The 27,122-nt window shown below is 42.6% G+C and overlaps 1 protein-coding gene across 2 annotated transcripts; it reads right to left on the bottom strand.

Moving 5' to 3' along the window:
• Nucleotides 1-2,125: 2,125 nt before the first annotated feature.
• On the bottom strand, nt 2,126-27,075 carry vsig10l (V-set and immunoglobulin domain containing 10 like). 2 transcript variants are annotated; one of them, XM_084336505.1, is made up of 12 exons: nt 26,841-27,075; nt 24,528-24,857; nt 23,872-24,141; nt 22,937-23,203; nt 22,026-22,271; nt 17,586-17,861; nt 16,826-16,912; nt 16,045-16,263; nt 3,034-3,162; nt 2,895-2,932; nt 2,683-2,775; nt 2,126-2,602 (listed from the first exon to the last, which is right to left on the bottom strand). In XM_084336505.1, exons 1-12 carry the CDS (start codon nt 26,926-26,928, stop codon nt 2,528-2,530), a joined length of 2,118 nt encoding a protein of 705 aa, XP_084192631.1. In that variant the 5' UTR covers nt 26,929-27,075; the 3' UTR covers nt 2,126-2,527. The 2 variants fall into 2 exon arrangements, with proteins under 2 accessions (XP_084192631.1, XP_084192632.1); XM_084336506.1 differs by having other exon boundaries at nt 2,128-2,602; nt 3,040-3,162.
• Between the last annotated feature and the right edge of the window lie 47 nt (nt 27,076-27,122).

Consider the following 27,122-nt stretch of genomic DNA (forward strand, 5'->3'; position numbering starts at 1 on the left):
GAGTCTGATGATATACAGGAGTGCCCCATTGGAAAATGGTTTGTCCCCAGCCCAGATGCTGATGGGAAGGCGCTTACGCACTAACCTTCCTATCCATGAGAACCTGTTGACACCAGAAGGAGCGCACAAAATCAGCTCAAGGAAACAAGAACAAAAAGAGAAACACAAATTGCAACATGACAAGAAGGCAAAACACTTACCAAGCCTCAAGCCAGGCGATACAGTCCGTATCCTGGATCACACAACAGGCACATGGAGACAAGGAGGACGCGTGCAAAGAGAAGTTTCACCACGCTCATACCAGATCCAGACAGACCATGGTGCTTCTCTGAGACGAAACCGTGTGGATTTGAGACCACAGGTGACAGTCCCAGAGACAGACTCTCAACAACGAAGCACTGCAGAGGTGTTAGATGCTCCCAGGAGTGAGCAGTTTTGTCAGAGTTCCCCAGACCGCAGTGACTGTCATGCCAAAAGGGGGCAGCACGCCCTCTGAGACCTGCTGCAGGCCTAAAAGGAATGTTAAACCTCCTGAGAGACTTATTGCACAGTGCTGAAAGGCATGTGGACTGTGGACGTGGATAGGGTAAAGAAAAGAGGACACTTGATGAAGGTTAAATGAAAAAGAAAATGTAAAAAAAAAAAAAAAAAAAAAGAGGATTGTAAAGAAAGATTTGATGCATATGCTTTGTTTGAATGCATACGTTCATGTTTAAAATGTATGTTTATTATTGGAATGTACAGGTTTAAGAACAGTTGGAAACGAACGTTTTGTTATAGACGACTACAAGAAAAGAACAAGTTGTTTCTGTTTAAAAGAAGGGAAGATGTGTTGTTATTATAATACTTAAGATTGGTTCCGCCCTGTTGGGGGAGTACCCGGACCGAGGACCGGGGGTACAGAAAGAGTGCTTGATGTACGGATGCACAACAGAGAGAGAGTGCCTTGATGTACGGATAGACAACGTAAATAAAAGCCAGTAAAGAAACCCTAGCCTAGCCTGTTTATTCCTAGTTAGGAATACTGGAAACAACAAACATAACAAATGGTACACTGGTTGAAGAAACTTGGCTAGGCTTCAAAACCAAATTTTCATCAATACTAAACATAGCCCCCCTAAGAACCACCAGGGTAAAAAATCACGCTGAGCCATGGATGCACACTGAAATACTGACCGCTATGAAAGCCAGAGACAAAAAATGCTCTGAGTTTCGTAAAAGCCAGTCAAAGCTTACCAAAAGTATCACAAGTTTGCAAACTACATTCATTTGTAATAATGTATACATATTTCTATTTGTACGTCCTTTATGGTGACATACCTCAGATTCTCGTGTCCTTAGTTGATGCTGGATCCAGTGATCATCACACTCCCGTCTTCACATGTAATCCTCTTCTGCTTTTTCCATGTGTGGTCAAACCAATATAGCCAACCCCTCAACGTTCAAAACATATGTAACGGGTCACATTGGCTATTAGTACGTACAACATGCTATGCTACTATAGACTATATCATCCACAGCTGGTGATCATATCCAGCACAACAATGACTTTAAAAAAGGAATCTTCTGAGGTATTACCTCAACAATAGACCACACAACATGGAAGGAAGTAGACAGCCACACCACGCTCAAGGACAAATGATAAGAAATAAAATATCATTTTTCATCAGTATGTCCAAACCATAAAGTTCAAGTACTGTATGCAGAATTATATTGGGTGTTATTGCATCAGTTATACATTATATTTCAAGAACAAGAACCATTTCAAGAACAAAGTAAAAAAAAAGGCTGACACTTTACATTATGAGGCACAATAATCAGGATTAAATACCTTGGAAATAATGAGGAACTACAGTATGCCAGCAACCCTTTGATTATGATCTGGAATGGCTTCTACTTGCTTCCCAATTCAGTAAATAACCATTTGACTCTCAAATCGCCATTTTCTACCTGCTTCCAATTCTAAAAGTCAAATATTTGTTCCTATGTTTTGTTGACTTAACAGTTCCTCATTATTATCTGTAAAAAAGATTTAAGGAAAAGTTCAGATTTGTGCATGCAATGGGGACACAATTCTAATAATACATTTCAGTGACCTTGCACATGACGGAAGCAGAAATGAACCATTATGAACTTGCGAAGCTTTACTGAAATGGGAGGAACAAGCAATATCATGAAAAGGTTACTATATAGGACATCCTGCAATTCAATAGGATTCTCTATACAGAAAAACAGGAATTGGTATTTGAGAAATTGGGCTTGCCTTAAAATAAATAAGGTAAATTAATTAATTGATACAACTGAATTAAAAAATATGATTTATTGCAAATAAATATAACGGATTTTAAAGTAATTAATTACAAATAACCATCATTACAGAAACATTTATATAAAAGTGATGGCAAGTACCTTATCCCCAACTGAAGTAGATATGCCCTACTCACTTAAGATAATGAAATAAATACACAAAACACAAAAAAAAAAAACAACAACCACCAACCAAATGGAACCCCCTCCCCACCCCCCTTTAGACCGCTGTGGCAGTTCTCACAGGTGGGGGAGGGACAAACGTGGGCGGAGTCATTGACCTCTCAGATGGAGTCTGAAAGAGGAAAATATCCATTAGAACACAGGCATGCGGGGCATGTGCTGTAAATATGCTTGACCAAATTAGCCATTTACCCGATTATATTGGAATCGGTTGTAGTCTGGAGGTGGTTTCAGCCCTCCGGCCAGCAAGTTATGAGGGGTTACAACTGGTTGTGTTCCCACTGCCTGTATGTAGACGTGTGTGAAGAGAATAGAAGAGAGGAGAGAAGATGGAAGAGAATGGAGGTCAAAACAAAACATCAAAAACAAACTCAAATCAAATGCTAACCTGTGCAAATTCTCACCTTCTCCACAGCTCTGGACACTGGATATATTAAAAGATCTATAAAAGAGCAATGCAATTACATTAGTAAAGAAAAGAATAAGTAAAACATTTTTGAAGAGTGGAGATTAAGATTTGTTTTGTAGTTAGGGTAGGATGACCATTGCCTTTCTTCTTGCAGCGAGACACACAGAAGTAGATGAGGCCGATGAGAAGCAGGAGGAAGAGGAGGCTGCAGGGGATTCCTGCTGCGATGCCGGCGATGGCAGGGCCACTCAGACCTCGTGGTTCTACAACACAGACCATAGCTGAGGATTTTGCTGCAGCTATTGAGTGGTAAAATTCTAAGATAGAATTCTGAGAAAACATTCCAAAAAGAAATGCATACCTGAAAGGTATACAAATTATAATAGTTGCATTTCAAACTACAAATATACATAATTCCTAAATCTGTCTAAAGAGAAGACAGTTAAATCTGCCTCCATCTGGTTAACGGGAACCAACAAGACCTCATCTCTTTGAATGGGGAGTAATCCGTATAAGAATCTATATACGGTACATATTATTTTCCTTTCATAGTCACTGAAATTACGAATTTCAAAAAAAAAAAGGAAAATTGCCTTTTCCCCCCACTTAGACCAGCTCTTTAAAGCATCTTTAAAACTCACATTTGTAAGATAAGGGTGCTTCTTTAACTCATTAAGCGCCACGCCCTTTTCCCATCTTTACTCAATGGCGCCAGTGTTGACCATTTTAGTGATGTTTGCAGACCCATCGTGTGTTCTGTATTATAGAGTATATAGAGACAATAGTATGGCTCATTTGACAGGCATTGTTCATAGTCCATCACTGACTAACGAGTTCATTTCTACATAGTGTAGTTTGTGCACCATTACACACTAAACATCAGCCCTTTCCAAAATAATCCAGTCTTTTTTTCATAGATCGCAAGATATGGCGCATTATATGCAATATGCCCAAATCTTTCTGGTTGCAAAAGGTATATACCATGTACATGTGTCTTCGTTTGAACGAAAAACTGTGATCGTTACCAAAAGCAACTTTTACGTCCGGTAAACTACGACACCGATCGGTACAGAAGAATGTTTTACGTTAAAAAAATACGAGCAGGTTACCCAAGATGGACCTTACCTCAGTCAGAAAGTACTCAAAATGAATAAATCCCAGTAGATCCCATGGCGATCGCAATTACTCGTGTATATTGGGCATGGCTACTGTTGTGAAGGGCCAGATTAAACCGAATATATATATTTATTTATATATATATATTTAATTGTATTTGTATATTCTCTAATATTCCCTGATATCCCTTGTATATTCCTTGTACAATATGCATTGAATATCCATTCTAGCCTACTGAACATCCCATAATAGTCTCCATTCTACTATTGGTCGAGACCTTGGTGCCAGGCTGCCATACCCCTCAGACCCAGTTCAAACGTACCGCTCGACATGTACGAACAAGTCCTAGTTCCGCGTAGGAATTTGGCTACCGCACCACTAATGGGACGATTTGTTCATAGTGCGTATATATACTGCGCTACTAAAGTAGGACTTTCTTTTCAGTCCAGTTTCTTACCCTCCAATAGAGTCACAGACGTAAAGCCTCCCCGCGACGCCACGTGTGGGAGTAAGGCCAAGTTCGCCTACCATCGGTATTGAGACATCGTGTATATTAATATTTGAATAGTCATATTTGGCACTATATCGTCGAGTTGGACGTAGTCTATTAAGCTAATAATAGTCTGTTAATATATAGTGCTTCGTGCGGTGAGAATACTACCGTAGTCAGTACCCCATCGTTTCGGGCAGAGAACTGGCTGCTTACCCAGGGTGGTTGACCCTATGTGAAGCTGCACCCGAGGAGCCCCAGAGCCGACGAGCGAGTGGACCTGTATACCGGATTATTCTACCGACGACAGCCCGCCTTCCCAGGCACGGATTATGCTTTGGATACTTTGATTATTCCATGGATAAAGACCCCCGACACTGCCGTGTGTTGGAACCCCCCCCCCCTGGAGAGGACGCAAGGTGAGGAGACGCTCTGCAAGACGAGGTCGCTTCACGTCTCTCCCCCGTGGACCGGAGAGAGCCGGCCCACAAAGAGTCCACCTGCTTTCATCTGTGGCCCAAGGATCGCCGGCGCATTGAACGGCACTACAGTGGGTTCACCTGGGATACCCTTGGCCGGACGAGGCAGCCGGATTCTACCCCCCCCCCCTCCTACTCCTGTCGGCTTACAAGCGACCGGATTAACCCCCTCTAGTGTATCCAGTCTTATAATCATTAAAGTATCATTGCTGTTATTCCTTAACTATTCCAGGTCGTATATTTACCACCTGCGCCTTCAGAGATTGGACATTCTCTATTGATATACCGACGAATACTCCTTGCCATAAAAGTGCATACTATTTCAATTCATAAATGTAATTAAGTGATTAAGTGCTTATTCTACACACCATCGCTGTGTAGAAATAAAGACCTGTTTCTAATTCGTACATTTGTGTTGGATCCGTTTCATCTACGTGAGAGTGTTCATGATAATATATTTATGCCGTGTACTGGGTGGCCGAATATTAAGTACAAAGGTAGTGGTAGTAAGTATCATATCTAGTAATACAGTCAGGGAATTGTACCCCTCAGTTACAGCTACCATACATGAAATAATAGCTCCGAGGCACCAAATCTTCCACCGATTGCTATGTTGTGATCCACTCCTAGGTGGAAACAGCCGGAGTGGATCACAAGACAAGTGATATCCCCAGTTCAAAAGGTAGGCGATACTGCCACCTGGTGAGATTTGATCGTCATTGCAATTCCAATGTAGGCAGATGAGCCAGGGAGACCTAGGAAGCTCCGGCTGAGTGTATAGAACGGGGATCAAAGGAAAAAGATCATACTCTGGTTTTGGCGCTCAACCGCTGGCGGTGAAACCCGACTATACTCAGTTATGGCGCAGAAAGAGTTAAGAGTAATGCGTTGTGGGATGTATAGGTGGTATGCGCAATGCGCAAGGATGCTGGAATGGTAGAAAATTATTTGTGTGTAATCAATAACATAACAGAAAAGAGAGCAGTCCGGCTAGTTATAAAAAGTAAGGTTACGACTGGCACTTTGTCCCTGGAATGTTGGAGAACGCTCCCCTGTACCATACTACGAATTGTACAGGAAAAGGTAACATTGGGGGCTGAAAATAAAATCCTGATTTCATTGGAGAGTAGAAAATTTTATGGAAAAGTGAGGTTAGCTAATGCTACTGGAAAATGGACACAAGGCAATTGCTTCATTAAATGAACGGAGTTGGGGGAAATAAATGACGGCCCCATATGAGTGTAATGTTGATTGAGAAATGAGCAACTCTAAGGAGCATGTGACCAGCTACTCTAACCAATTCATGTTGCTAACCCCCACAACTACAACAATGTGCTCCCAGTCTGATGTTGCTAGCCTGTGGAGTCAAATGTATTAGGACCATAGGAAATGCAGCTACCCATAACACCCCATCATGGCCGCTAGCCCTAAAGCCTTTATGGAGAGCACACCTATGAACAATGCGACAAGTCTATTCCCCACATTGGGCACGGACACACCGGCCCATGGAGGTAATGAAGCTGTGACTTATAGCTATGATCATCACATGGCCGGCTGCCCCGTCGTGTGCAGTACAACCTCTCTTCAGACAGCGAGGATGACAAGTGTTCAGCGAGAGAGGATTCTTACCCTACAACCGGGTCAGTATGATGGCACCACACTATGGAAGGAATTCTTGCAATGCTTTGAGAGGTGTGCTGAGGCTAATTGTTAGTCAGAAAAGACTGGCTGTCCAGCTGAGGTTCTGTCTCGTAGGTGACCCAAGGTCAGCACACTGGGACTAAAGACACATTGTTGAGAAGATGGAGGTTTCATTTAATTTCAAACCTTTATTTATACTCGTGAAAGCACTGAGGTTTCCCTCATTTACAGTGATGACGAGTTAACAAAGGACACAAATATCATAACAGTTAATAATTACAATGAATTACAATTACTACAATGATGGATTAAAAACAATTACATGATTCAGTACATAGGTCAAGTGCAAGGTTGCTTATGGCCCATCGTCGGATCAGTGTTGTCACTAATGCTATGGGAGATGCCTGGATTATTCAGAAGCTCCTAGAAGATCGATCACACATTAGCCCATGCTTACGAGATTGCTTGTCATTATGAAACTACCAGGAGAGCAGCTACCAGCGTTGCATAGCTCATGCAGACTGGGGAACGGAATGTAGCCGAGCGCAGAACCAAAATGGCTATGGTGCGCGAATATGCGCACTCTGATGAAGCTGAGGGAAATAATGGTGCAGCCCCAGCAGCCACAAAGCAGAACCCCCCTAAGCCTAGCCCTGTACAATACAAACAAAGAGACAAAAAGATACAAACTAGGATAGCATCCGCTGTCACAACTGCTCTGGTATTGGACACGATGTGGGGTAATTGCCCCCTCTAATGAACCCAACTAAGCTGCAGGCAGCTATTTCTATAATGCATGCAGAGGGTCAAGTAGCCCATAAATGTCTATCCACATGCTGATTTATGACATGGAGAAGAGTGAAGTCTAGTGAAGCTCCTGCAAGACTGCGGTGACATCTTCTCTACAGGACCTACTGACCTAACCTAGTGCAACATGGCATTCAAATCCTGCCAGGTGTTCCAGTGAAACAATATCCCCACAGCATAGCCCAGGATAAACAATTGAATGCTGGCCCAACACATACAGCAAATCTTGAGGCTGGCCTCTCGTATAATCGCCCATCGCTTCTGTGTAGACTACAGGGCTTTGAATGACTACCATTAAAGATGCATACCCATTGCAGCGTATTCAAGACACTCTGGACACCTTATCCACAGCCAAATGGTTCAGCACTCTGGACCTTGCGTCTGGCTATTGACAGGTGGAACCAACTCACCGAGCATACATTCTGCAGCAGGAAGGGGCTCTTTGAGTGGTACGTCATACCATCTGGGCTGTGTAACGCCCCATGACATTTCAACATTTAATGGACCACATCCTCGCTGGCATGCAATGGGGGACCCGTTTAGTGTACTTAGACGACATCATTACACTAGGAAAATATGTACCAGAAATGCTGCAGTGGCTGTCCCAGGTGTTTGACCAGCAAAGTGTTGCCTGTTCCAACGGCAAGTAGCCTACCTCGGGCACATATCTCCGAGCAGGGTGTTGCTACTCAAAGAAAGTCCAGGACGTCAAAGAACCCCTACATGCCCTGACCAAAAGGTATGTCCGTTCCCACTGGACACAGGTATGCCAGGAGGCATTTGAAAAACTAAAACAGCTACTTAGCACTGCACCAGTCCTTGGCTACCCCTTGATAGCAGGGACCTCATTATAAAACAGACACTTGTGACACTGTTTTGTCTAGAAGGCCTGGTCAGTTCTGCCCCTGCAACATCCCAGACTCATTGCTGAACAAGGAAAAGTCAAGACATCAAGCTGTGCAGTGTGACGCAGGAACTACTGAAGCCCACCCTGTGGAATTGAGCTTAGTGGGGGAGTGGACTCTACATCCCATAGAATGGGAAGTACAGGTGTGGAGGACTCAGTCTGATGGATATTAACAAACTGAGGAAAAGATTCTTCTCGCAAAGATGGATGCACCATTATTCCACAGTTGGACCATTGAGCAGCTGAGGGAGGTTCAGATAGCTGACCCAGGTATCACTCCCATCAGGAAATGGCTGGAACAGGGAAGAGAACCTCCCTCATGGGCGGAGATCTCACCTCCTAGCTCAGCCACCAAAACATATTGGAGTCAGTGGAAAATACTATTTCAAAGAAGTTATTCTGGTGCGGTTTCTATTGTGCAGGGGAAAACATATTCTACCCTCAGATCATGCTACCTCGTATGTACTGTACCAGTCGGATGTCCTGAAACGGATGCATGATGGTCGTGTAGGAGATCACTTGGGTGGATTGGACCCTCACCCAGGGAACAAAATAAGTACCCGCCAACGGCGGGCAGATTTAAGGTTTGGCGAGTAACAATGAGAGGTCTGCCCGCCACCTGGCGTGTAACAAAATTGTTCATATCGATACTCTTAATTTGAAAATCCTGTGGCGGGTCTCATTTCCGCCCCAAGCGCAGCTCCAGCTATAATATCTATGGCTCCGGCAGCTAGCAACGTTCGGTTCATATCGAAACTCTTATTTTTAAAATCCTGTGGCAACTCGACGAGTCATATCCGCCCAGTCCGTGCTAATGTCTGTGTGGCGCAGGGCGGTCAAGCAGAGGAGCAGGGCTACACAGCAGTGCGCCTATTTTGCGACCCGAAATAAGTCTGTGGTGTTTTTTTCTCTCACAACGAGTCAAATGCATCCAACATGCTTTGCATCGTCGCCATTCCTTTATGCCCACATCGCCCGAAATTAACGTTACGTTAGTGTAAGCTAATGTAACAAGTGTTAAATGTACATTGTTTATTATTTTGTAGGTTTGAAATGTCACCAAATCCTATGTTTATTATGATTTATTTATACCGAACGCTTTTATATGAACAGTCACTTTAACACTTTGAGTGCCACTCACAGCTTTTCTCTGGTTTACGCCCCGACCGTTGAATGCCACGGTCACGAGTATTCTCTGGTATTTTTATTTTTTATTAGCGATGTGAAATCATATTGCATCACGCGAGCCTACCGTTGGAGATCCAGGGACCGCCGGCGCTCAGATGTGAAAAAAGCGCCCCCTATCGTCTCCCAGATGGTAAATCACCCTTTTGGAATGGACTCAATGAAAGTGAATGGGAGAACGGATTTCTGACTCCACATTTTACTTCTCACTGATGCAGCCGGGGTCTACCAGAGTTCATTCTGGAGCCTCTGAGCCGCGCGGATCATGTGTTATACTGTACACACGATGGCTCAATACATTTATCGATTTTTTCAAATGGCGATCGGAAATTGGAATAAACCATTTGGATACCATCTGACCTCAGGTAAGGAATCTATGTTATCAGTGTTAGGATAATCAGACTCGTTTTCACGGATATATAAGCGTTTATGTGATATGGCTGTTTTGACTGTAAAAGCCATGAGGAAATAAGAGCAGCGATTATCAGCGCACGGCACGAGCGTGCGTGCGCACACATACTATCGATCATCTAGCGTTTATTTGAAAACGATTCATAAATAAGCCGACAAATGACAACGTTCTGGAATATTCCAGTAAAAGGCAATTATCATAGGCATGGGTTGTTTTTCCCCGGAAAACAGGTGATTTTCAAAATGCTATCAAACGGAAATGAAGCGATAAAAATACAATCTGCCTTGCCAATGTTGACTGGAAAATGAGTCTTTGATAAGCAACGGGCAGATTAGACACATAGCCATAAAAAATCTGCCTGGCTGGTAGTTTAAAAAAAAATCTACCAGCCAAATGGCTGGTAAGTCGAAAAGTTAATTTTGTTCCCTGCCCTCACCCATCTGCAGACTACTGGCACCGTATAAGACATGCACTAGCTGTGCTGCCAAAGCCCTCTTAAGACACCCCAGGCCCCCATGGGCATGTTGGAGCACCTATGCAGGCACGTGCACACAGAGCCCAAGGGGTGCTCAAGCACCTGCCCTTTTGTGCCTCATAAAAAAGTGCCCTTAAATTATTATAATTTTTTTTAAATACAATTTTTTTTTACCGTTGCGCATATAGTCTGCCCTTCCAACTGAAAAGGATAGGATGGAATCAAAATATTAGGTAAAGAGAGAGGTATTCCATTGCAGTTTGCACGGCCTCCTCAGCGTGCCTCTCCGCGGACCTATATATTTTATGCATAGCATGGGTGGTGATGATGATGATGATAGAAACCGCTGTTGAATGCTGGTATTACACGAAGAAGTCAAGTCGGATGGGATTTGGGAATCTCAAATCTACAAATCGGGATTGGAATAGAAAATGCATTTATATTAAACAATACAGAATATACAGCACTTCTTGGGGTCTGTAGGGTAAGCACTTATTCCGTCCCCTCTGAACATTTATGGAGATGTATGGGCCTTTTAAGTCAGTGATAACTGTGACTTTCAAGGATAAGTGAGCTCCTGCACAGATTATTATAGTTCAATATTCAAACCCCCCAAAAAACAGAAAAAGGGGGCCCCCCGGCCCAAAAAGGCCCTACAAGGTATGTCCGTTCCCACTGGACACAGGTATGCCAGGTAGGGATGCCCCCCGAAACCCTGTTCTAAACGGGAACCGGTACTAAATTAGAAAAAAAACTGAGTATTGATAAGCTCAGACGTTATCGGTTTTGCTATCGGTACTCGAGAAATTAGTTATTTTTTTAGGAATTTAAACGTTGCAAACTAATCTTGTTGGCCGTTTTCTACATCTCTCCTCCCTCGGTCTCTCTGCCTGCGCGAGGAGCGGGCTGTGCTCTTACACACACACTCACACACGGGTACTTCAGAACAATTCTCAAGTTGTAGGCTACAGTACAGACAGCTCTGCTCTCATCATGGCCGACAGAACGAAACGTTCAAAAGTCTGGGTCTATTTTACTAAAGTCGATGTGGTCAAAATAGTATTGTATGACTCAGACTTCAGCATCATGATTATAAAATAAAAAACACACATGGCATGGTGGAATACCAAAAACATATTTCTTGATGTTTCCTTTTTTTAAGTAAGTAAAGAGGCCTATGTTCATATCAGTGAGCACAATTTGTAACACGAGAGATGTGTAGCCTATTTATTTAATATTTTATTTATTCATTTTATTTGTTGCCATGCAACCGTTTGTTTGAACTTTTGCTGTAAAACATGTATTTTTTTTTATCTTACATTTGTTGTTAATTATAAAAAGTCTATAATTCAGACATTTAAAACATTGGTGCTGCTGAAATAATATTTATTTATATAAAATAATAATAAAGCAATGTCGATTCTGTTCTTAATTAAGTTTATTTTTCTTGCAAAATAATCAAAAATAACCGCTAAGCAGTATCGATAAAGTACCGAACCGTTAAGCAGTATCGATAAAATCCTAACGATACCCATCACTAATGCCAGGAGGCATTTGAAAAACTAAAGCAGTGGGCACTCCAGTAGCACACCACATAGCGCGCCCCGGGTTCGTTTCCCAGATCCGGTGGCCATATGCTGCATGTCTTCCCCTCTTCTCCTCCCGTTTCACCCTCTCTCCTCTGTTGGTCCTGCGTGGCCAAAAGGTCCTGCGTGGCCAGAAAAAGCTGAAAATGCTATAAATTAAAAAAAATTATTAAAGCAGCTACCTACCACTGCACCAGTCCTTGGCTACCCCCTTGATAGCGGGGACCTCATTATAAACAGACACTTGTGACACCCGTTTTGTATAGAAGGCCTTGTTGTCAGTTCTGCCCCTGCAACATTTTATGCATAGCGTGGGTGGTGATGATGATGATGATAGAAACCGCTGTGGCGCATACAGTTGAATGCCGGTATTACACTCACTGAGGGACACGAAGAAGTCGGGATTGGAATAAAAAATGCATTTATATTAAACAATACAGAATATACAGCACTTCTTGGGGTCTGTAGGGTAAGCACTTATTCCCTTCCCCATGAACATTTATGGAGATGTATCTTGGGCCTTTTAAGTCAGTGATATAAGTGTCTTTCAAGGATAAGTGAGCTCCTGCACTGATTATTATTAGGGATGTTCGATATTGGCTCTTTTACCGATATTGTCCAACTCTTAATTTCCGATACATGCAGGGTCCCCCCCCCCCCCCCCCCCAAAAACGGAATAATTTCAGGTAATTAACATTACATATCTCTTGTTGTGGAATTAACACAACATTATGCATACTTGACAATAAATAAAATAATTTGTTACTTGCCTGGGTAAATAAAAAAAGATATATATACTTTTTTTGAAAACCGACACTTTCCGATATTACATTTTAATGCCAATATCGGCCGATAATATCTTTGAGCTCAGACAGATCCCCACTGGTAACGTGATGCTAGATTGATGAAACATTTATGGAAATCGATAATAAAATTAACGATTAAAAACAAGATTTCTCGTCGGTTGGCACTCAACGCATGGCATGAACTAACGAGATTTCTCGTGGCTGACACTAAAGTGTTAAAGGTTGGAGCTTGCTCACCAGAGACGCCCTAGGTCAGTCTGTGGAACGGGCCAAAAAGCAATAGGACAAGAACGTTTGCTGCACTTAGTACCAAATAGGTGATCTGTAAAAGGCACTAAAAGAGTAAGGGATAAGGTGAGGAAATTCTTGCCATTATACAAGGGGCCATACTTCATCCTAGGCCAGCTGGGTGACTTGGTGTACAGCAACAAAAAGGGGCCTATGGCAAAAGTCTAAGTAGTGCAGTATGCACCATGACTCAGACCATACGACTCCCGTACCCTGTTGGATAATGGCTGGGTCCTGGAACAAGCCTACCTATAGAGGTTCTACCACCCATTCCAGATACCAGCCTCATCGACTCCAACCTGTACCTGCCCAACCTGTTCCTGGATACGGCGGCAGAGTGTGATAGTGGACAGGAAGCAGAGCAGTGCAGTGCAATGTTCTCAAGAAGCAATGGTTATAGACTCCACTCAGTGCCAAACATCCAGGGGCAGGTCTAGCAGGACCAAGAGACCTCCAAATACATAGAGACTGGGTGACTTACTAACTGAACAAAAAAAAAGGAATAAAAGGTTCCATTACTTTTATTAAATTCACTTAAAAAGAAATAAAGACAGTTGTAATGAGCTTTTGTTGTTTGAAAAACTTTGTATTTAACTGGGTGGCATCATCGGAAGATTAACTTTTTACCTAATTTTGAGTTGTACCCTTCCTGCTGACCCGTTTCCCAGAACTTGTAAGTCGCTTTGGATAAAAGAGTCAGCTAAATGACAAAATGTAAATGAAAAGCTAGAGGATACTGGGAAGTGGACTTTAACGAGCTGCATTACTTGTGGTGTAGGTGTGTTTCATGCTTCTTTTTCAGAGTTTGCATTGGTACTTCAGAAGCACTAAACGGACTGTTACCCTCCACCATCACACTCTTTCCTCAAGGAAAACAATTGTAAGGATTATAATGGACTGTTTCCTATGGACTGTTTAATAGACTTAGGCCCTGTTTAGACGGAGAGTCTGAACAGAAACCGTGAAAGTCGTCTTGCGGTCTCACTTTTAATTTTGCGTTTAGACTAGCGTTTTGGGATGGAATTCTGCGTGCATACGAGGCTGTAACGACTAGAGACGACGGAGCCCCGCTGTCACACGATTGGCGCCGCCCCTTCCTCGATGAGTTACATTGATGAGCACGCTGCTTTTCCAAAAGTTGAACTACCTTCAACTTTATGCGCTGAGAGCGCTCCAACCAAAAACGCTGCCGTCGAGAGCTCATAAAACGCGAGGCGCGGCTCTGGGAAGAGGAGCGCGCCTGACGCTTCTCCAGCATATAAATTAATGACAGAAAGGAGCTGACAACTCATCCGCTGTGGACACATAGCCTTACTCCTGTCTATTACTCAGTCTACAAAAAAAGTTGGGATATTGTGTGTGTGTGTGTGTGTAGTCATAAGGGTGCTGGAATGTTATTATGTTTAATTGCCATCCAGATTGGGGGTAGTGTTGTAAGATACTGCTCCTTTAAGACTTTCAGTGCCGGCCATTAGCATGGTTAAATGCCAGCACCCACTTCAATGATAGCGTTGTGAATGCATAATCTCAGTCTTAAATTATGGCTATGTGTCTAATCTGCCCGTCGCTTATCAATGACTCGTTTGCAGTAAACAGTCAAAACGGATTTATTTATTTTAATCGCTTCATTTCCGTTTGATAGCATTTTGAAAAGCCCTCGTTTAAGGAAAATATAAAGATAAACGGCATTTACTGGAATATTCTGGATACACAAAAACAGTCATTCTTCGGCCTATTTATGAATAGTTTTCAAATAAACGCTAGATTATCGATAGTATATGTGTACTTATGCACGCTATAGAAGCAGGCTGAAATATCGATTCTCTCATTTCCTGATCCATAATTTAAGGGGCTCTATGGTTGTAGCGTACTCAACAACAGAGCGAGTGGAAATACTGCCACTTCCGGGTTGAAGTGCGCGGGTACCGACAGAGAATCAACAATTCGCTCAACAACGGAGCAGTGGGAATAACGCGGAAGCGGTCTCCCTGTCCCCGACTCTCCCTCTCTACGGTCCACCTGCAGCATTTTACACACAATCGCAGTCGAGCCGCTCACACAGAGCGATGTATCCCCTTTCTCGCTCGATATCTCTCTCTCACATACATGTATCAAGCTGTGTGGGTGACTGTCACTCAAAGCGCTTATGGGACGGAGCCTAGCCCAAAACAGCTTGAAATCTTGAAGTGGAAAAATGCTGCTTTAGAGTACTTGATTAGAAATACAAAACAATGATTTTTTTTTGAAAATAACTTTACAGGTGTGTTCCATAGACTCACAGGAATTGTGTAAAGTTGCCCAAATAGTGAAAAGAATAGCAAGACACGGGACCTTTAAATATTTTTTATAAACTGGTCAACAGCTTTATTTCCTGCGTTGGGTGCCTGATTCGCATGCGCTGTGATCACAGCGCAGGAGCATCAGGCAGCTAAAGCCGTTTTGAGCAGCGTTGACCAGTTTATAATTTCTCTTTTTTAAATGTTTATTAGCAACGCCGAGCTTTCAAACCCTAGCGTTTGTCTGTCCAAAACCCTTGTGCAACTGTGAGTACCTTTGAAATGTCTTTGCGTTAGTTGTACGAGAAGCGCTTTGATAGAGAAAAGCGAGACAGACTTAACTTTAATTGTAGGAATTTTACATGGTTGGACAAGGGACTGTGTATTCACACATCACAGTCACGAAAGGGGCTACGTTAGGACCTGCACCACTACGGTTCGGAATAATAGAGGAAAGAGTAACACATCTCACCTCAAAAACACATTAAAATTTAATTATACTCAATGTGAAAGCACATTTAATTATTTTTACTGAATATGTTTATTTTGTAGCTAGTATTTTCTGTTCTTTCGTGTTACAGATTTCCCCCATTCAAGAGTAGTGATCAGACTCCTCGTTGTGTACCAAGTGATCAGTCACTTTTATCCAAACAGTAATGATTCTAATCATACTGTACCTGGTCCAATTCTGTGAACCTCAGATGGTTCTCCTTTGGTTCTACCAGCACTGGGGATGACCCGGATCCTGTATGTCAATTTGGGATCAGGGGCGGGGATGTCCGTCCTCCGAACTGAGCCAGGTTCCCACTTAATAGACTGGAATTCCTTAGAGGCCGCTTTACTTTGGCTGCTATTTTGAACGTCGAGATCTGGTCCTTTCATTTGAACGTCAAAACCTTCAAGAGAAGCATATGAAATTAGTAAAGTTTGGAGAGTAATTTCTGACCAACATTTATTAAAGTCACTCTGGGGTCCCAAGTGTCAAAGAGAACAAAGATGAATGTGCAGGTTTGGTTTCTACCAGTACCTTGACTGACAAGGACACAGATGTAAACTGGTCTTACAGAAAGTGCGCTTGAGTGAATGACTGAGAATGTGTAGGTGCCATGGCTTTGAGTGGGTTAGTGAATGTAACTGAATGTGTAAGTTTTGACATTGCAGGTCTATGAGTGGCTTTGCATCTAAAACATTTAACTTTTTTAGAACAGTATCGCATCTCCCCCCCCCCCCCCCCCCCCCCACATACACGATATGTGCTGTGCCAGTGGCTTCACACATTAAGCAATATTTACGCCCCTATCTTCCCTGTTTATAGTTTCTGTTTTAAACATAGTGTCGTCATTCATCCAGGGCGGTTTTGCTGACGTGAACAAATTCAAAATAGCAATGCTGGTTTCTCATGCAATGTTAGCATTCTTCCAAATACCTCAACTTTGAAGAGTTGCTGCTTTGCCTTACCACTAACAACGGAGTTAGGTGGGACCTCCCAGGTAAATGTGATGACTGTTCCATTTTGAAACAGACTGGAATCTGATATGGTGGGGCCTGAGAAAGAAAGGGGGGGGGGGGGGAGAGAAAATGAACAGAGAGAGAGAACACTATGGGGCTTTGTTTAAGGGAAGAGCAACCTCAGGTATTACACTAAGCAGTTTGTCTGTGGGCCCATTGTGCTGGTCCAATTGTGAAAGTCTCAGGTAAGGCTAGCACTTCAAATTAGAATTTGAAGACATTGGTCCGCACTTTGACGCAATCCACATACTGTATTAACGGTTGTGTACTGGACAATACTGTTTAGTGTGTGTTGTCACAAACTTTTATCTGGAGAGCAATGGCCAGAACAACATGTATAAAAGACAACCAGGGATGGATGCACCAATATATCGGCACACAACTGGAATCGGTTATTTTACGTCACTGTCTTACATAATATGACACTCAGTGAAAAACTGATCACCAACAAGGACTTGAATCTAATTAAATTTCTCCTTTCATTTAAAGGGTCCATGATTTATTTGTTAGGAGGAAGTGTTGTAACCCCCCTACCCTACAGTCATGATATAACCTGATTATATGAAGAGGTCTGGAAAAACCCAACTTGCTTAGTATACCTGCATTTGTACTAAAATTCTCACAACTCAGCATCAGCTGATCTGGGAGAGGGAATAAGAAAACATTTGGCCTAAAAGAAAATGCATCCTTAAAAAACAAAACACCATACCTATTAACAGAATTGCCTTTCTCTGGCTGCCTAGAGGGTTGCTGCAGTCGCAGGTGTAGTTCTGCAGGAGATCACTGCTGATATTGAAATCTCGAATGCTGAACTGTGTGGTGTCGGCACTGATCTGGTATTTAGCCCCACTGGTTAGAACCTCGCTCCCTTTGGACCATGAGACCACAGTCGTGGGCAAGGCCTCACTGAGACACTGGATGGTGACCACTATTCTGCCATCCAACTCGATTGTGCTGACATTTGGTAAGAACTCCACTGGACTACCTGGGGAACAGAAAGATTATGTGATGTGAATGTTGATGATGGGCAATGTGTAGATGTCCTCAGTGTTTCCCATTAATTACCTAGACTGTGGCGGCCCGCCAAATATTTTCTGTATTATAAAAAAATGTATAATATAAAGTTTGCCAATAGGGATGCATCAGTAGTATAGGGAGGTGTAGTCTGACGTCACTGGTTGTTCCACCCGTATAAAAGGGGATTTATCATTGGGAAAATGGATTATCGGCTATTGTAACAATTCTGCCGCATGGAAATTGAAAAGCTTTCCATTTTTGCACAAAATGAGTTCCCTTCTATCACTAACATTGTTTAACACTTTCAGTGCCACGCTGTTTGGTTAAAGTTACCCTTAGAATGCCAGCCTTCTAGTCGTTTCCGTGTTTGCGAAGCTCTGTGTGTGTTCTGTATTATAGCTGTAGAGACACGGTGTGGCTCATTTTGACAAACATTACTTGTAGTCGCGCATGGGAATAAGAGTTTTTCCACCCGCTGTAGTTTATTACACACTAAACATCGCGCATTTCCAAGATAAGTCTTTTTTTCATAGATCACGAGATAAAACACGTTATGTGCAATAAGCCCAAACTGTTCTGGCTGTTTTAACTCAAAACTATGATCGCGTTTGCCGAGCATGTTTTTCGTGAAGTGAAACACAGAACTGTGATCATTAGAAAAACACGTTTCAGCGCCTGCGCAGTAGAATCAGGAAGTGTCGGGGGCAGCGTGAGCCTCCCACACGTTACTCCTCGCCACTGAGAGATCGAGCTGCGCAGGTGAAAAGATGTGACTGCTGTTACCTCAAGTACCGGAGGGGACTTGTGCTATGTATGACTTAGTCCACATTGCAGCCGGCTTGTGGGAGGCAAGAAACAGCGTCCGTGACAGGGGAGGGTTGAATTGGATGATACGAAATTGGGATGGGAGAAAATATAGAAAATGGGAGAAAAAGTGGATCAAAAAAAAAAGAACACGTTTCAGAGTCGGTAACATAGACATCGAATGTACCTTACCTTAGCCAGAAGGTATTCCAAAAGAATAATTCCAAGTGATCGCATCCCCATCGCGATTACCAGTGTCTATATCTATACACGTTTCGATGGTCAAATACGCTTATGCAATGGAATTCCGAGGCGAGCACTGAATTTCTGTCCCAGCAGAAGGAGGGGCCACTAACCGATGAGAAAGTGAGAGTGAAGCTGACTATCAGCCCCAAGCCATTGCAGTTCAGACACGGATGATTGACGGAACTAGAGCCCTGGGAGTCGGGGGTGGTAATGTGTACTTTTGCGTACTTGGGGCACGCCTCACATATCAGCATGTAACTTGAGAACCGCTGAACGGATTTTGTCACCTGAAAGGGCAATCGACAGGCAACAAATAGGGCTTTAATTCTATCTATATATTGCATTAAAAGAAATGCACACCCGAGCCACTAGAGGTCGGCAAAGAATAGTCCACATGTGGGCCCTTGGATGTTAAGAGGTTAATGTTTTTAATTATTTTTTTTGTAGCAAAGAGTAAAGACCATAACCCTATCAAAAACAGTAGTCAAAGTGTATATTTTCATTTTACCGATTTATCGGAAAATGCTAATTATCGTAAAAACTGCAAGGAAATGACTAAATCCAGATTCAACCCTGCCATTGGAAAGAGGAGCATTTTCCCTATCCATAGATGTATGATTTGGCCATAATAAGGTCAAGGTCAAGTTCAAGGTCAAATATGAATTTATAATTAAAATCGATCATTTTACACATGCTCTCTGTAACTGAGGGGTACAATTCCCTGACTGTATTGTTAGATATGATATTTAATACCACTACCTCATGTACTTTAACTTCTGGCCACCCAGTACAAGATATAAGTATGATGAACACTTTCCCACCTGATGAAACGAACCAACACAAATGTACCAAATCGAAGGTTTAATACAGCAAAGGGTGTATACAACGATCACTTAATTACATTTATGATTTGAAATATGGAATATGCACTTTTATGGCAAATGAGTATTCGTAGGTAAATCAACATTGAATGTCCAATCTCTGGTTGCGCAGGGAGTAAGTATACAACCTGGAATATTTAGGAAACGATAGCGATGGTACTTAAATGATTATAGCTGGATACACTAAGGGGGGGGGGGGTCCCGCTGGTTGTAAGACAGTAGGAGGGGGGGGGTTAGAGAAGCCGCTGGCGGTATCCCATCTGGCCGACGGTGTCTTGGGAGAATCCAAAGTCTTGGACACGGTGCCCACAGAACCTCGGACCGCAGACGAATACAGCTGGACCCTCTGTGGAACGGTATCTGCCGGTCCACAATGGAGAGACGTGAGGCGACCTCACGTGTAGAGCGCCGTCTCACCTGGAGTCCTCTCCGGGGGGTAATTCCAACACTCAGCAGTGTTGGCCTTTATCCATGGAATAATCAAAGCACACAAAGCATAATCCAAGCCGTGGAAGGCTCGCCGTCGTCTGGGTAGAGTAATCCAATATACAGGTCCAGTCGCTCTTGGCCCGGAGCTCCTCGGATGCAATCACCACTAGGGGTCTGACCAGCCTGGTTAAGCGTCCAGATAACGTCAGGAACGATGGGGGTACTGATAACTGTAGAACTCTAACCGAACGATGCACCATACATAATAGACTATTATTAGCTTAATAGAATACGTCCAACTCGACGGTATGGTGCCAAACTATGACCATTCAACTATTAATCTACACGATATCTCAATGCCTATTCTGGGCCAAGTAGGCCTTACTACACCGCACGTGCGTCGTGGGGAGGCTTTTGCGTCTGTCACTCTGTTGGAGGGTAAAGAACTGGACTAAAAGAAAGTTCTACTTTACTGGCGCCATATATATATGCGCTATGAACAAATAGTACCATTCGTATCTCGCCCGACATATTACTGCGCGGAACCGGGGGTTGCCTCGACATGTTAGGCGGCACGATTGAACTTGGACCTAGGGGGTATGGCAACCTGGCGCCAGGTTCTCGTCCAATGGTAGAATGAAACTATTATGGGCTGTTTAGTAGAAACGGGGATATTCAATGCATATTGTACAAGGAATATACAGGGGATATCAAACGATATACAAATACAATTAAATATATATATATAAATAAATATACATATTCGGTTTAATCTGATCCTTCACAACACTCAATAAGGTGGTGAATGAGCTCAGTGAGCATTTTCTCCTACCCGTATACATTTTTGATCAAAGATGCAAAAATCATAAAAGATAATTTATATTCTCCTTTTCTTCATTACAATTTACTCAGCCTAGTAACAGACAATATTTCTGACACTGGAAATACATACCCCCAGGCCCCTAGATACCAAGAACATGCAAATTGACCTTGCAGAAGTGGAGCAATCTTATTAGGCATGTACCTTTAGGCGAAAACGGTCTACAGATTAACAGGTTCGAGACCATTTAGAAATGGGCAAATACATTGCGTTGGACAGAGGGTGGAACACAAAAAACGGCAATGACGTAACCACTACACCTCCCTATTGGCAGTGGTAGTAATCGTAATCCAGTATATATTTTTTTTCGAAAAAATAAACCAGTTCCAACACAGGTAACCACTTTTGCTTCATTTCTTTGATGGCTCAAATGTATGCTCTAGTCCAGTGGTTCTCAAACCTCACCTCGAGGCACCCCAGCCGTTCCATGCATTTGTTAAATTCACACCCTATTCAACTAATAAAGGGCTTGTTACGTTGAATCAGGTGTGCTGGTGGTGGAATTTAACAAATACATGGAATGGCTGGGGTACGTCGAGGAGAGGATTGGGAAGCAGTCGATTTTGTGTTTTGAGCACAAAGTTCATCATAGATCTGGCCTCTTTATTTTGCTCTCAAAGTGCACCAGATTGATGCATTTAACTTTCAAATATACAAAAAAAATCTGGGGGAGCATGCCCCCGGACCCCCCTAGAGGGTCAGAGGTTCACCCACCACAGTCTCACAAAATCCTGTCGGAAACACTGTCCTACCATAGTCTCTCTTTCAGCAAAGAGGAGCCTAGTGGAAATTATGATCCCATCATATCAGAGGGATATGGAAACGCATTACACTGTGTACATTATAGGGCAATATAAAATCAATTATATGAAGGAGAAAATTGGAAACTCACGTGCGGTAATGTTACACTTATTCTGTTGGAGTGGGTGGTCTGCGTTGCAGATAACCATTTTCACACTGTGGTCCTGGGAGGCAGTCATGGTCAGACTGAAGTCCCCAGCCCCACTGCTGGTGTTGTTCAGGCCGGGGAAGGAGAGCTGGGCTTCTGGGGTGCCCCCTGGCCACTCACAGTGGAACTGAAGGTCCCTGCCGTCACTGACTGAATGGACTGAGCACACTGGGCTGCCCAAGGGGCTCTCTGCCAATCAGAGATAGTCTTCATTTAAACTCAAAATGAGAACATTGTATAACTTTATCACTGACGTACTGTAGCAGAACCTCCCCTCAGCCAAGACAGACCATCATTGGAGAACCTCAGATGAAGAACCATGTAACTCTGAAGTTTTCAGAGGAACCATGTCTTCAGACATTATTATGCAAAGGTAGTAAGTTTTGTACACAGTTAAAGACAAGAGGTTGGTATACTTTCTGGCGATATAGGACACTCATTGACTCGGAGGAAGACGCTTGTCGAAACATCAGTCATCTCCCCTCCCCTCCCTCCCCCCCCCCCCCTCTGCAATAAACATGTGGACTTTATAAGTGCCCCAGTGTTTAACTTTGGGTAGTCTATTTGAAGTGCCCAGGTAAAAAGCCATGCCTATATATTATCCTTTACTGTTGAGCACCAAAGCTCTTTCATTCGAAACTTGGCCAAAGTGCTTTGGACATAACTTCTGAGACTATAGCACATTCATACTCAGTGATTTGGATTGACTAAACAATTGTAAATAAATGAGCTGTCCAAAATATGTCTAAACAGAGTTAAACGGTTCTTTATCTTAAGGGTTCAGTCTCGATTACAAAATACAATAAGTCTTACATTCTCCTCAGACCTGCCCCAACATACTGCAATACTCTTACCATAAACATGGACAGTCATGTTCTTCTGGTTCCGTTGTCTAGGCCCCTCGCTGAACACCTTGCACGTATACACACCTCCCTGGCTGCTCTGGACCTTGGTCAGATTGAGAATTCCCCTGTGGGAATCTGAGAGGTTCTGAGAACCAAAGACCCAGTAAGCAGAGGGCTGTGGGGACCCCTCAGCCTGACAGGAGAGGACGACCGAACCACCAGACACGTAGTAGGGCTGTTCTGGACTGGCCGCGAGGATAGGATCATCTGGTCCATCTATGGGAGAACGCAAAGAGAAAGAGTTATTAAGACACCAGATACAAGGCCTTTCCATTTTGAAAGTTTTAAAAGTAGGAACAATATTGATTGGACACACTGATATTAACTAAGGTTAGGAATCGCCAGAGATCTCCTGATACATTATCATCGAGATAGAATGAGTCATGATGATAATTATCACAGTAAAATGCCGAAATAATATCCTGTAGGAAAAGAAAATGCCAATATCAACTATACACGAGTAAAAGCCATGAAACGAGTAGTAGATGAAATATAAGGCCTTTCATACTTTCAAACTACCTTTTTGACAAGAGCATCGTTTATGACCCTTTGTGAAAGGCCTGTAAATAATAGTGAAAAATATCAGGATAAAGGTAATCAACACATCAATACAATATTGTAATTATCCTCAATACCATCCTGTATAAATACATTTCCACCCCTAGTATTGCAACTAGTATCCCTGATACCATCCTGTAGCAATACTTTTCTAACCCAAAGAAGTGCAGGGTGAAGAAAGAACACAAATCTATCCCGTTTCCATGTCTGTGCGCAGATGGTAATGAAAAGTTGTAAAAGAAACCTGCATTAATATAAAGAATGTTCAAAGACTGAGGACAGACAGAGACATTCACTTTTGATCAAAGTTTCCCCTTCATTCTTACAGAGCACAGTGATGTCCTTGTGATCTGTGACATTGCTGTATGGGTTGGTCAGGACCAGTGTGTATCGTCCCGAGTCGTCTCGTTTTGGCCGATTGATCACAAGGCTGTTCTGCTCCACAGAGTAGTGAGAGTTGGTTTCTATCATCTTGCTATTGAAGTACCACTTCTGCTCTGCTGGTCCTTGCAGCGTGCCGTAGTGCAGAGTGAAGCTGTCAGCTCCCTCCTTGGCATTATCGGATTCTGTGGTCAAAGTCACAGTCTGGATGTGTTCTGAGAATGTAAAGGTGAACAGTAGTAAGGGCGGATGAAATACTGACCACTTTCATTGTTCTATAGAATAGCAGTTTTCAGTTAGCAGTTTTTTTTCTTTGAATGGGAACCAAGTGCAACCTACAACTTGTGACTTTTAAACTTGATTTTATTAGGCTAATATTTTGTTAGTTAACCTAACTAAATGTAACCTTGCTTTTCAAATTACCTCCCCAATAGCCTACAATATTTTAGTTGAGCCTATAGCCATGCTTTGAGGTGGCTTTAGCAACATCCATAGCTTCCGATATCATTACTCTAGAATAGCTTGTAGACCGAATTCTGTCTGGCCAACCATGATTCCCCTTGGAGTCCCAGCCCAGCCACTGAAAAGAAGGTCTACTTACCATATACTTTAAGAATGAAAATAGTATATTTTGGAATCAGTCCAGACTTGGTTATTTCCACAGTGTAGTTGTTACTGTAGCCAAGTTGCACGTTCACAAAGGTAAGAGACCCACTAGTCTCAATCCTCAGCACATCGTTAAGGTTATTAGGTATATCAGGGGGAGTGCTAGAGCCAATAATCCAGGTGGCCACAGGTACACTACCCATAAACCACCTAACCATAGGGTGCAAAGCGCCACTGAAGGTCACAGCCAACGTCACGCTGCTTCCAACTCTGGCATTGAACAGTGTGGGCCCAGAAGGTGAGATGGTCAGCTGACAGTGGACACCTGTGAACATTGAAAACAATTGAGTCTACTTGAAGTAAAACAGAAAATGCACTGGTGGAATTATTTATTGCATCAGCAGCAGCAGCAGCAGTAGGCTTCATCATCACCTTGGTAGGCAAACAGGTGCTTGTAATCAAATAACAGTCGACACACATTAAATCACAACCATGGCCAATGACCTGTTCATGGAATTCTGCCATAGACCTGCTGGTAGAAAATGTAAGACATGAGAATATTTGCTTAGGGCCTAGGCTATAAGGTAAAGCCCCCCAAAATACATATAATTTGATATGTACACAAGAAGTATGCTTAGGTAAAGACATTTAGAGGGTAATTAAATCATAATTATTATTTTTTAAATACACTACAGGGGCAAGATGCCACCTAGAATGTAATGAATCAACAAGCAACAAAATAACTAATAAGTCTTATTAGCCAAATGCATCATGTAAAAAGAGTTCAGCTTTATCCAAGCCTTCAAGGTTTGAAGAAATTCAAGCTGGATGCAGTTCAACAGTGCTAGCAACTATATTATCAGCATACTAATTCTTAAACTGATACATTTATAATATATAGCTATTGTATTATTTTGTTGGATAATATAGTGTACGTTCTCAGAAATATATTAGCTAGCCTATTAACCCTTTAATCGCCAAGGACGACTTAACACGTCATTCTCCGCCATGCATAATCTGCCAATGACGTTGTACAGCGTCTTTGAGATCAATATTTCAAAAATCTGTCATGGTAATCATATTTCACCCACGGAGACTTGAGATCTCCTGTAGATCTCCTCTCAACTCTCCAACGGTTCAAGACCGCCATCTGGTGGCCGATCGGCGAATCGCCAAACCGGAAGTGATGCGCCGGAAGTGGTGCTCGCCCATATTTCGTCCGGGCACTCGCTATCGTTAGCGGGACTCCATCTTGATACACTGGACATCGATCGGTTGCAAATAACTCGATAAACATGATTTGGACGCATATAGTATTATACAACCTGGAAATGGATCGCATATATCAACATCCCATAATAGAGAACTTTCTGCTCCACGCTGATCGCCCAACGCTACGAGGAAGCTGCGGTGAGTTTCAGCGTGTTTGATTATTATTAACCGTATAATCTGCTCTGATATATATATTGCCCATACTACATGAATCATTTAACGTCGGCCACGGACTTATAACAACCCCCCCCCCCCCCCCCCCCCCGGTCACCAGCAGATGATGAGGCATGACGTGTAGGACCTTGTACAATTGAAATTTTTAATCTGACGTCAATCGGTATCAAACTACATTTGATGATCTAATATATGTATTTGTGGCTATAACTCACTATGGAATGCTGCAGAAAACGATAAAAACAAATTTATACTTTAGACCATATTTTAGTATGAATGTGTGAATGAAAAAGTAGAAGGTTGCTACATCCTAAACGATAGATACTTGATGTTGAATGGGCCATAGTAATGTCAATTTAGCAATACAATTTAAAAGGTTATAGCCCTGCAAAGAAGGGGAACATCTCCATAGACAAATAGAGCTGGCAGAGGACGGTATAAAATCAGAATAATCCCTGGCAGATAAAGGGTTAAAGGTCCATGGGGGGGGGCATTCTCACAAACTGATAAAGCTGATCTATGCACATCCTTATTTCTCAACATACTAAATGACCTCTAAACTGTTTCTTTGGTATACCTCCCACTCCTAAAATGAGTTGGACGCTATAATACCAAGACCATTAGTGTGCAAGATTATCTGAAATTAGAATTTAGTACATTTTGTAGTCTTGGGGTAAATTACGGGGGTTAGGAGCACTTTTAGTTTTACTATAAGGTTTACCCTATTTTTCATTTTGTAGCCTATAGAATTTTAATCCATTCAGTCTTCCATAGGCTAAATTAAATGCGTTTCATAAATTACAGGGGCTATTTGGCAAATAAAATACGGTTTATTTAGCATTTTCATCGCATGTAATCTTACCTTGAAATGTTAGAGTCAACGTCAACAATATGCATATGTTCTCCAATAGGTGACCCCTGCGGATACCAGATTGCCGCAGCCACATCATTTTGTTCAATTTAAATCCACAGAAAAAGTTGTCGAGCTTTCAAATTAACCTCAGAACAAAAGTGTGCGTCTTCTCCTGCCCACCATCTTCTAAATCCACAAGCTGAACCCCGTCCTTGATGAAGCTGTGTGTCGTCTGTGCGCTCAAGTCAATTATGACTCAATTCATTCACCTGTTCATGCAAAAGCCTTGAT

This window comes from Notolepis coatsorum (genome assembly GCF_963971535.1).
Source record: "Notolepis coatsorum genome assembly, chromosome: 19".
NCBI lineage: Eukaryota > Metazoa > Chordata > Actinopteri > Aulopiformes > Paralepididae > Notolepis > Notolepis coatsorum.

Coding starts and splice junctions, on each gene's coding strand:
- vsig10l (XM_084336505.1), bottom strand. CDS start 26,928: ATGATGTGGCTGCGGCAATCTGGTATCCGCAGGGGTCACCTATTGGAG. Junction 3,163..16,044: donor GGTTCACAGAATTGGACCAG/GTACAGTATGAT, acceptor TCTGTGTTGTAG/AACCACGAGGTCTGAGTGGC. Junction 2,776..2,894: donor TGTCCAGAGCTGTGGAGAAG/GTGAGAATTTGC, acceptor GTCTACATACAG/GCAGTGGGAACACAACCAGT.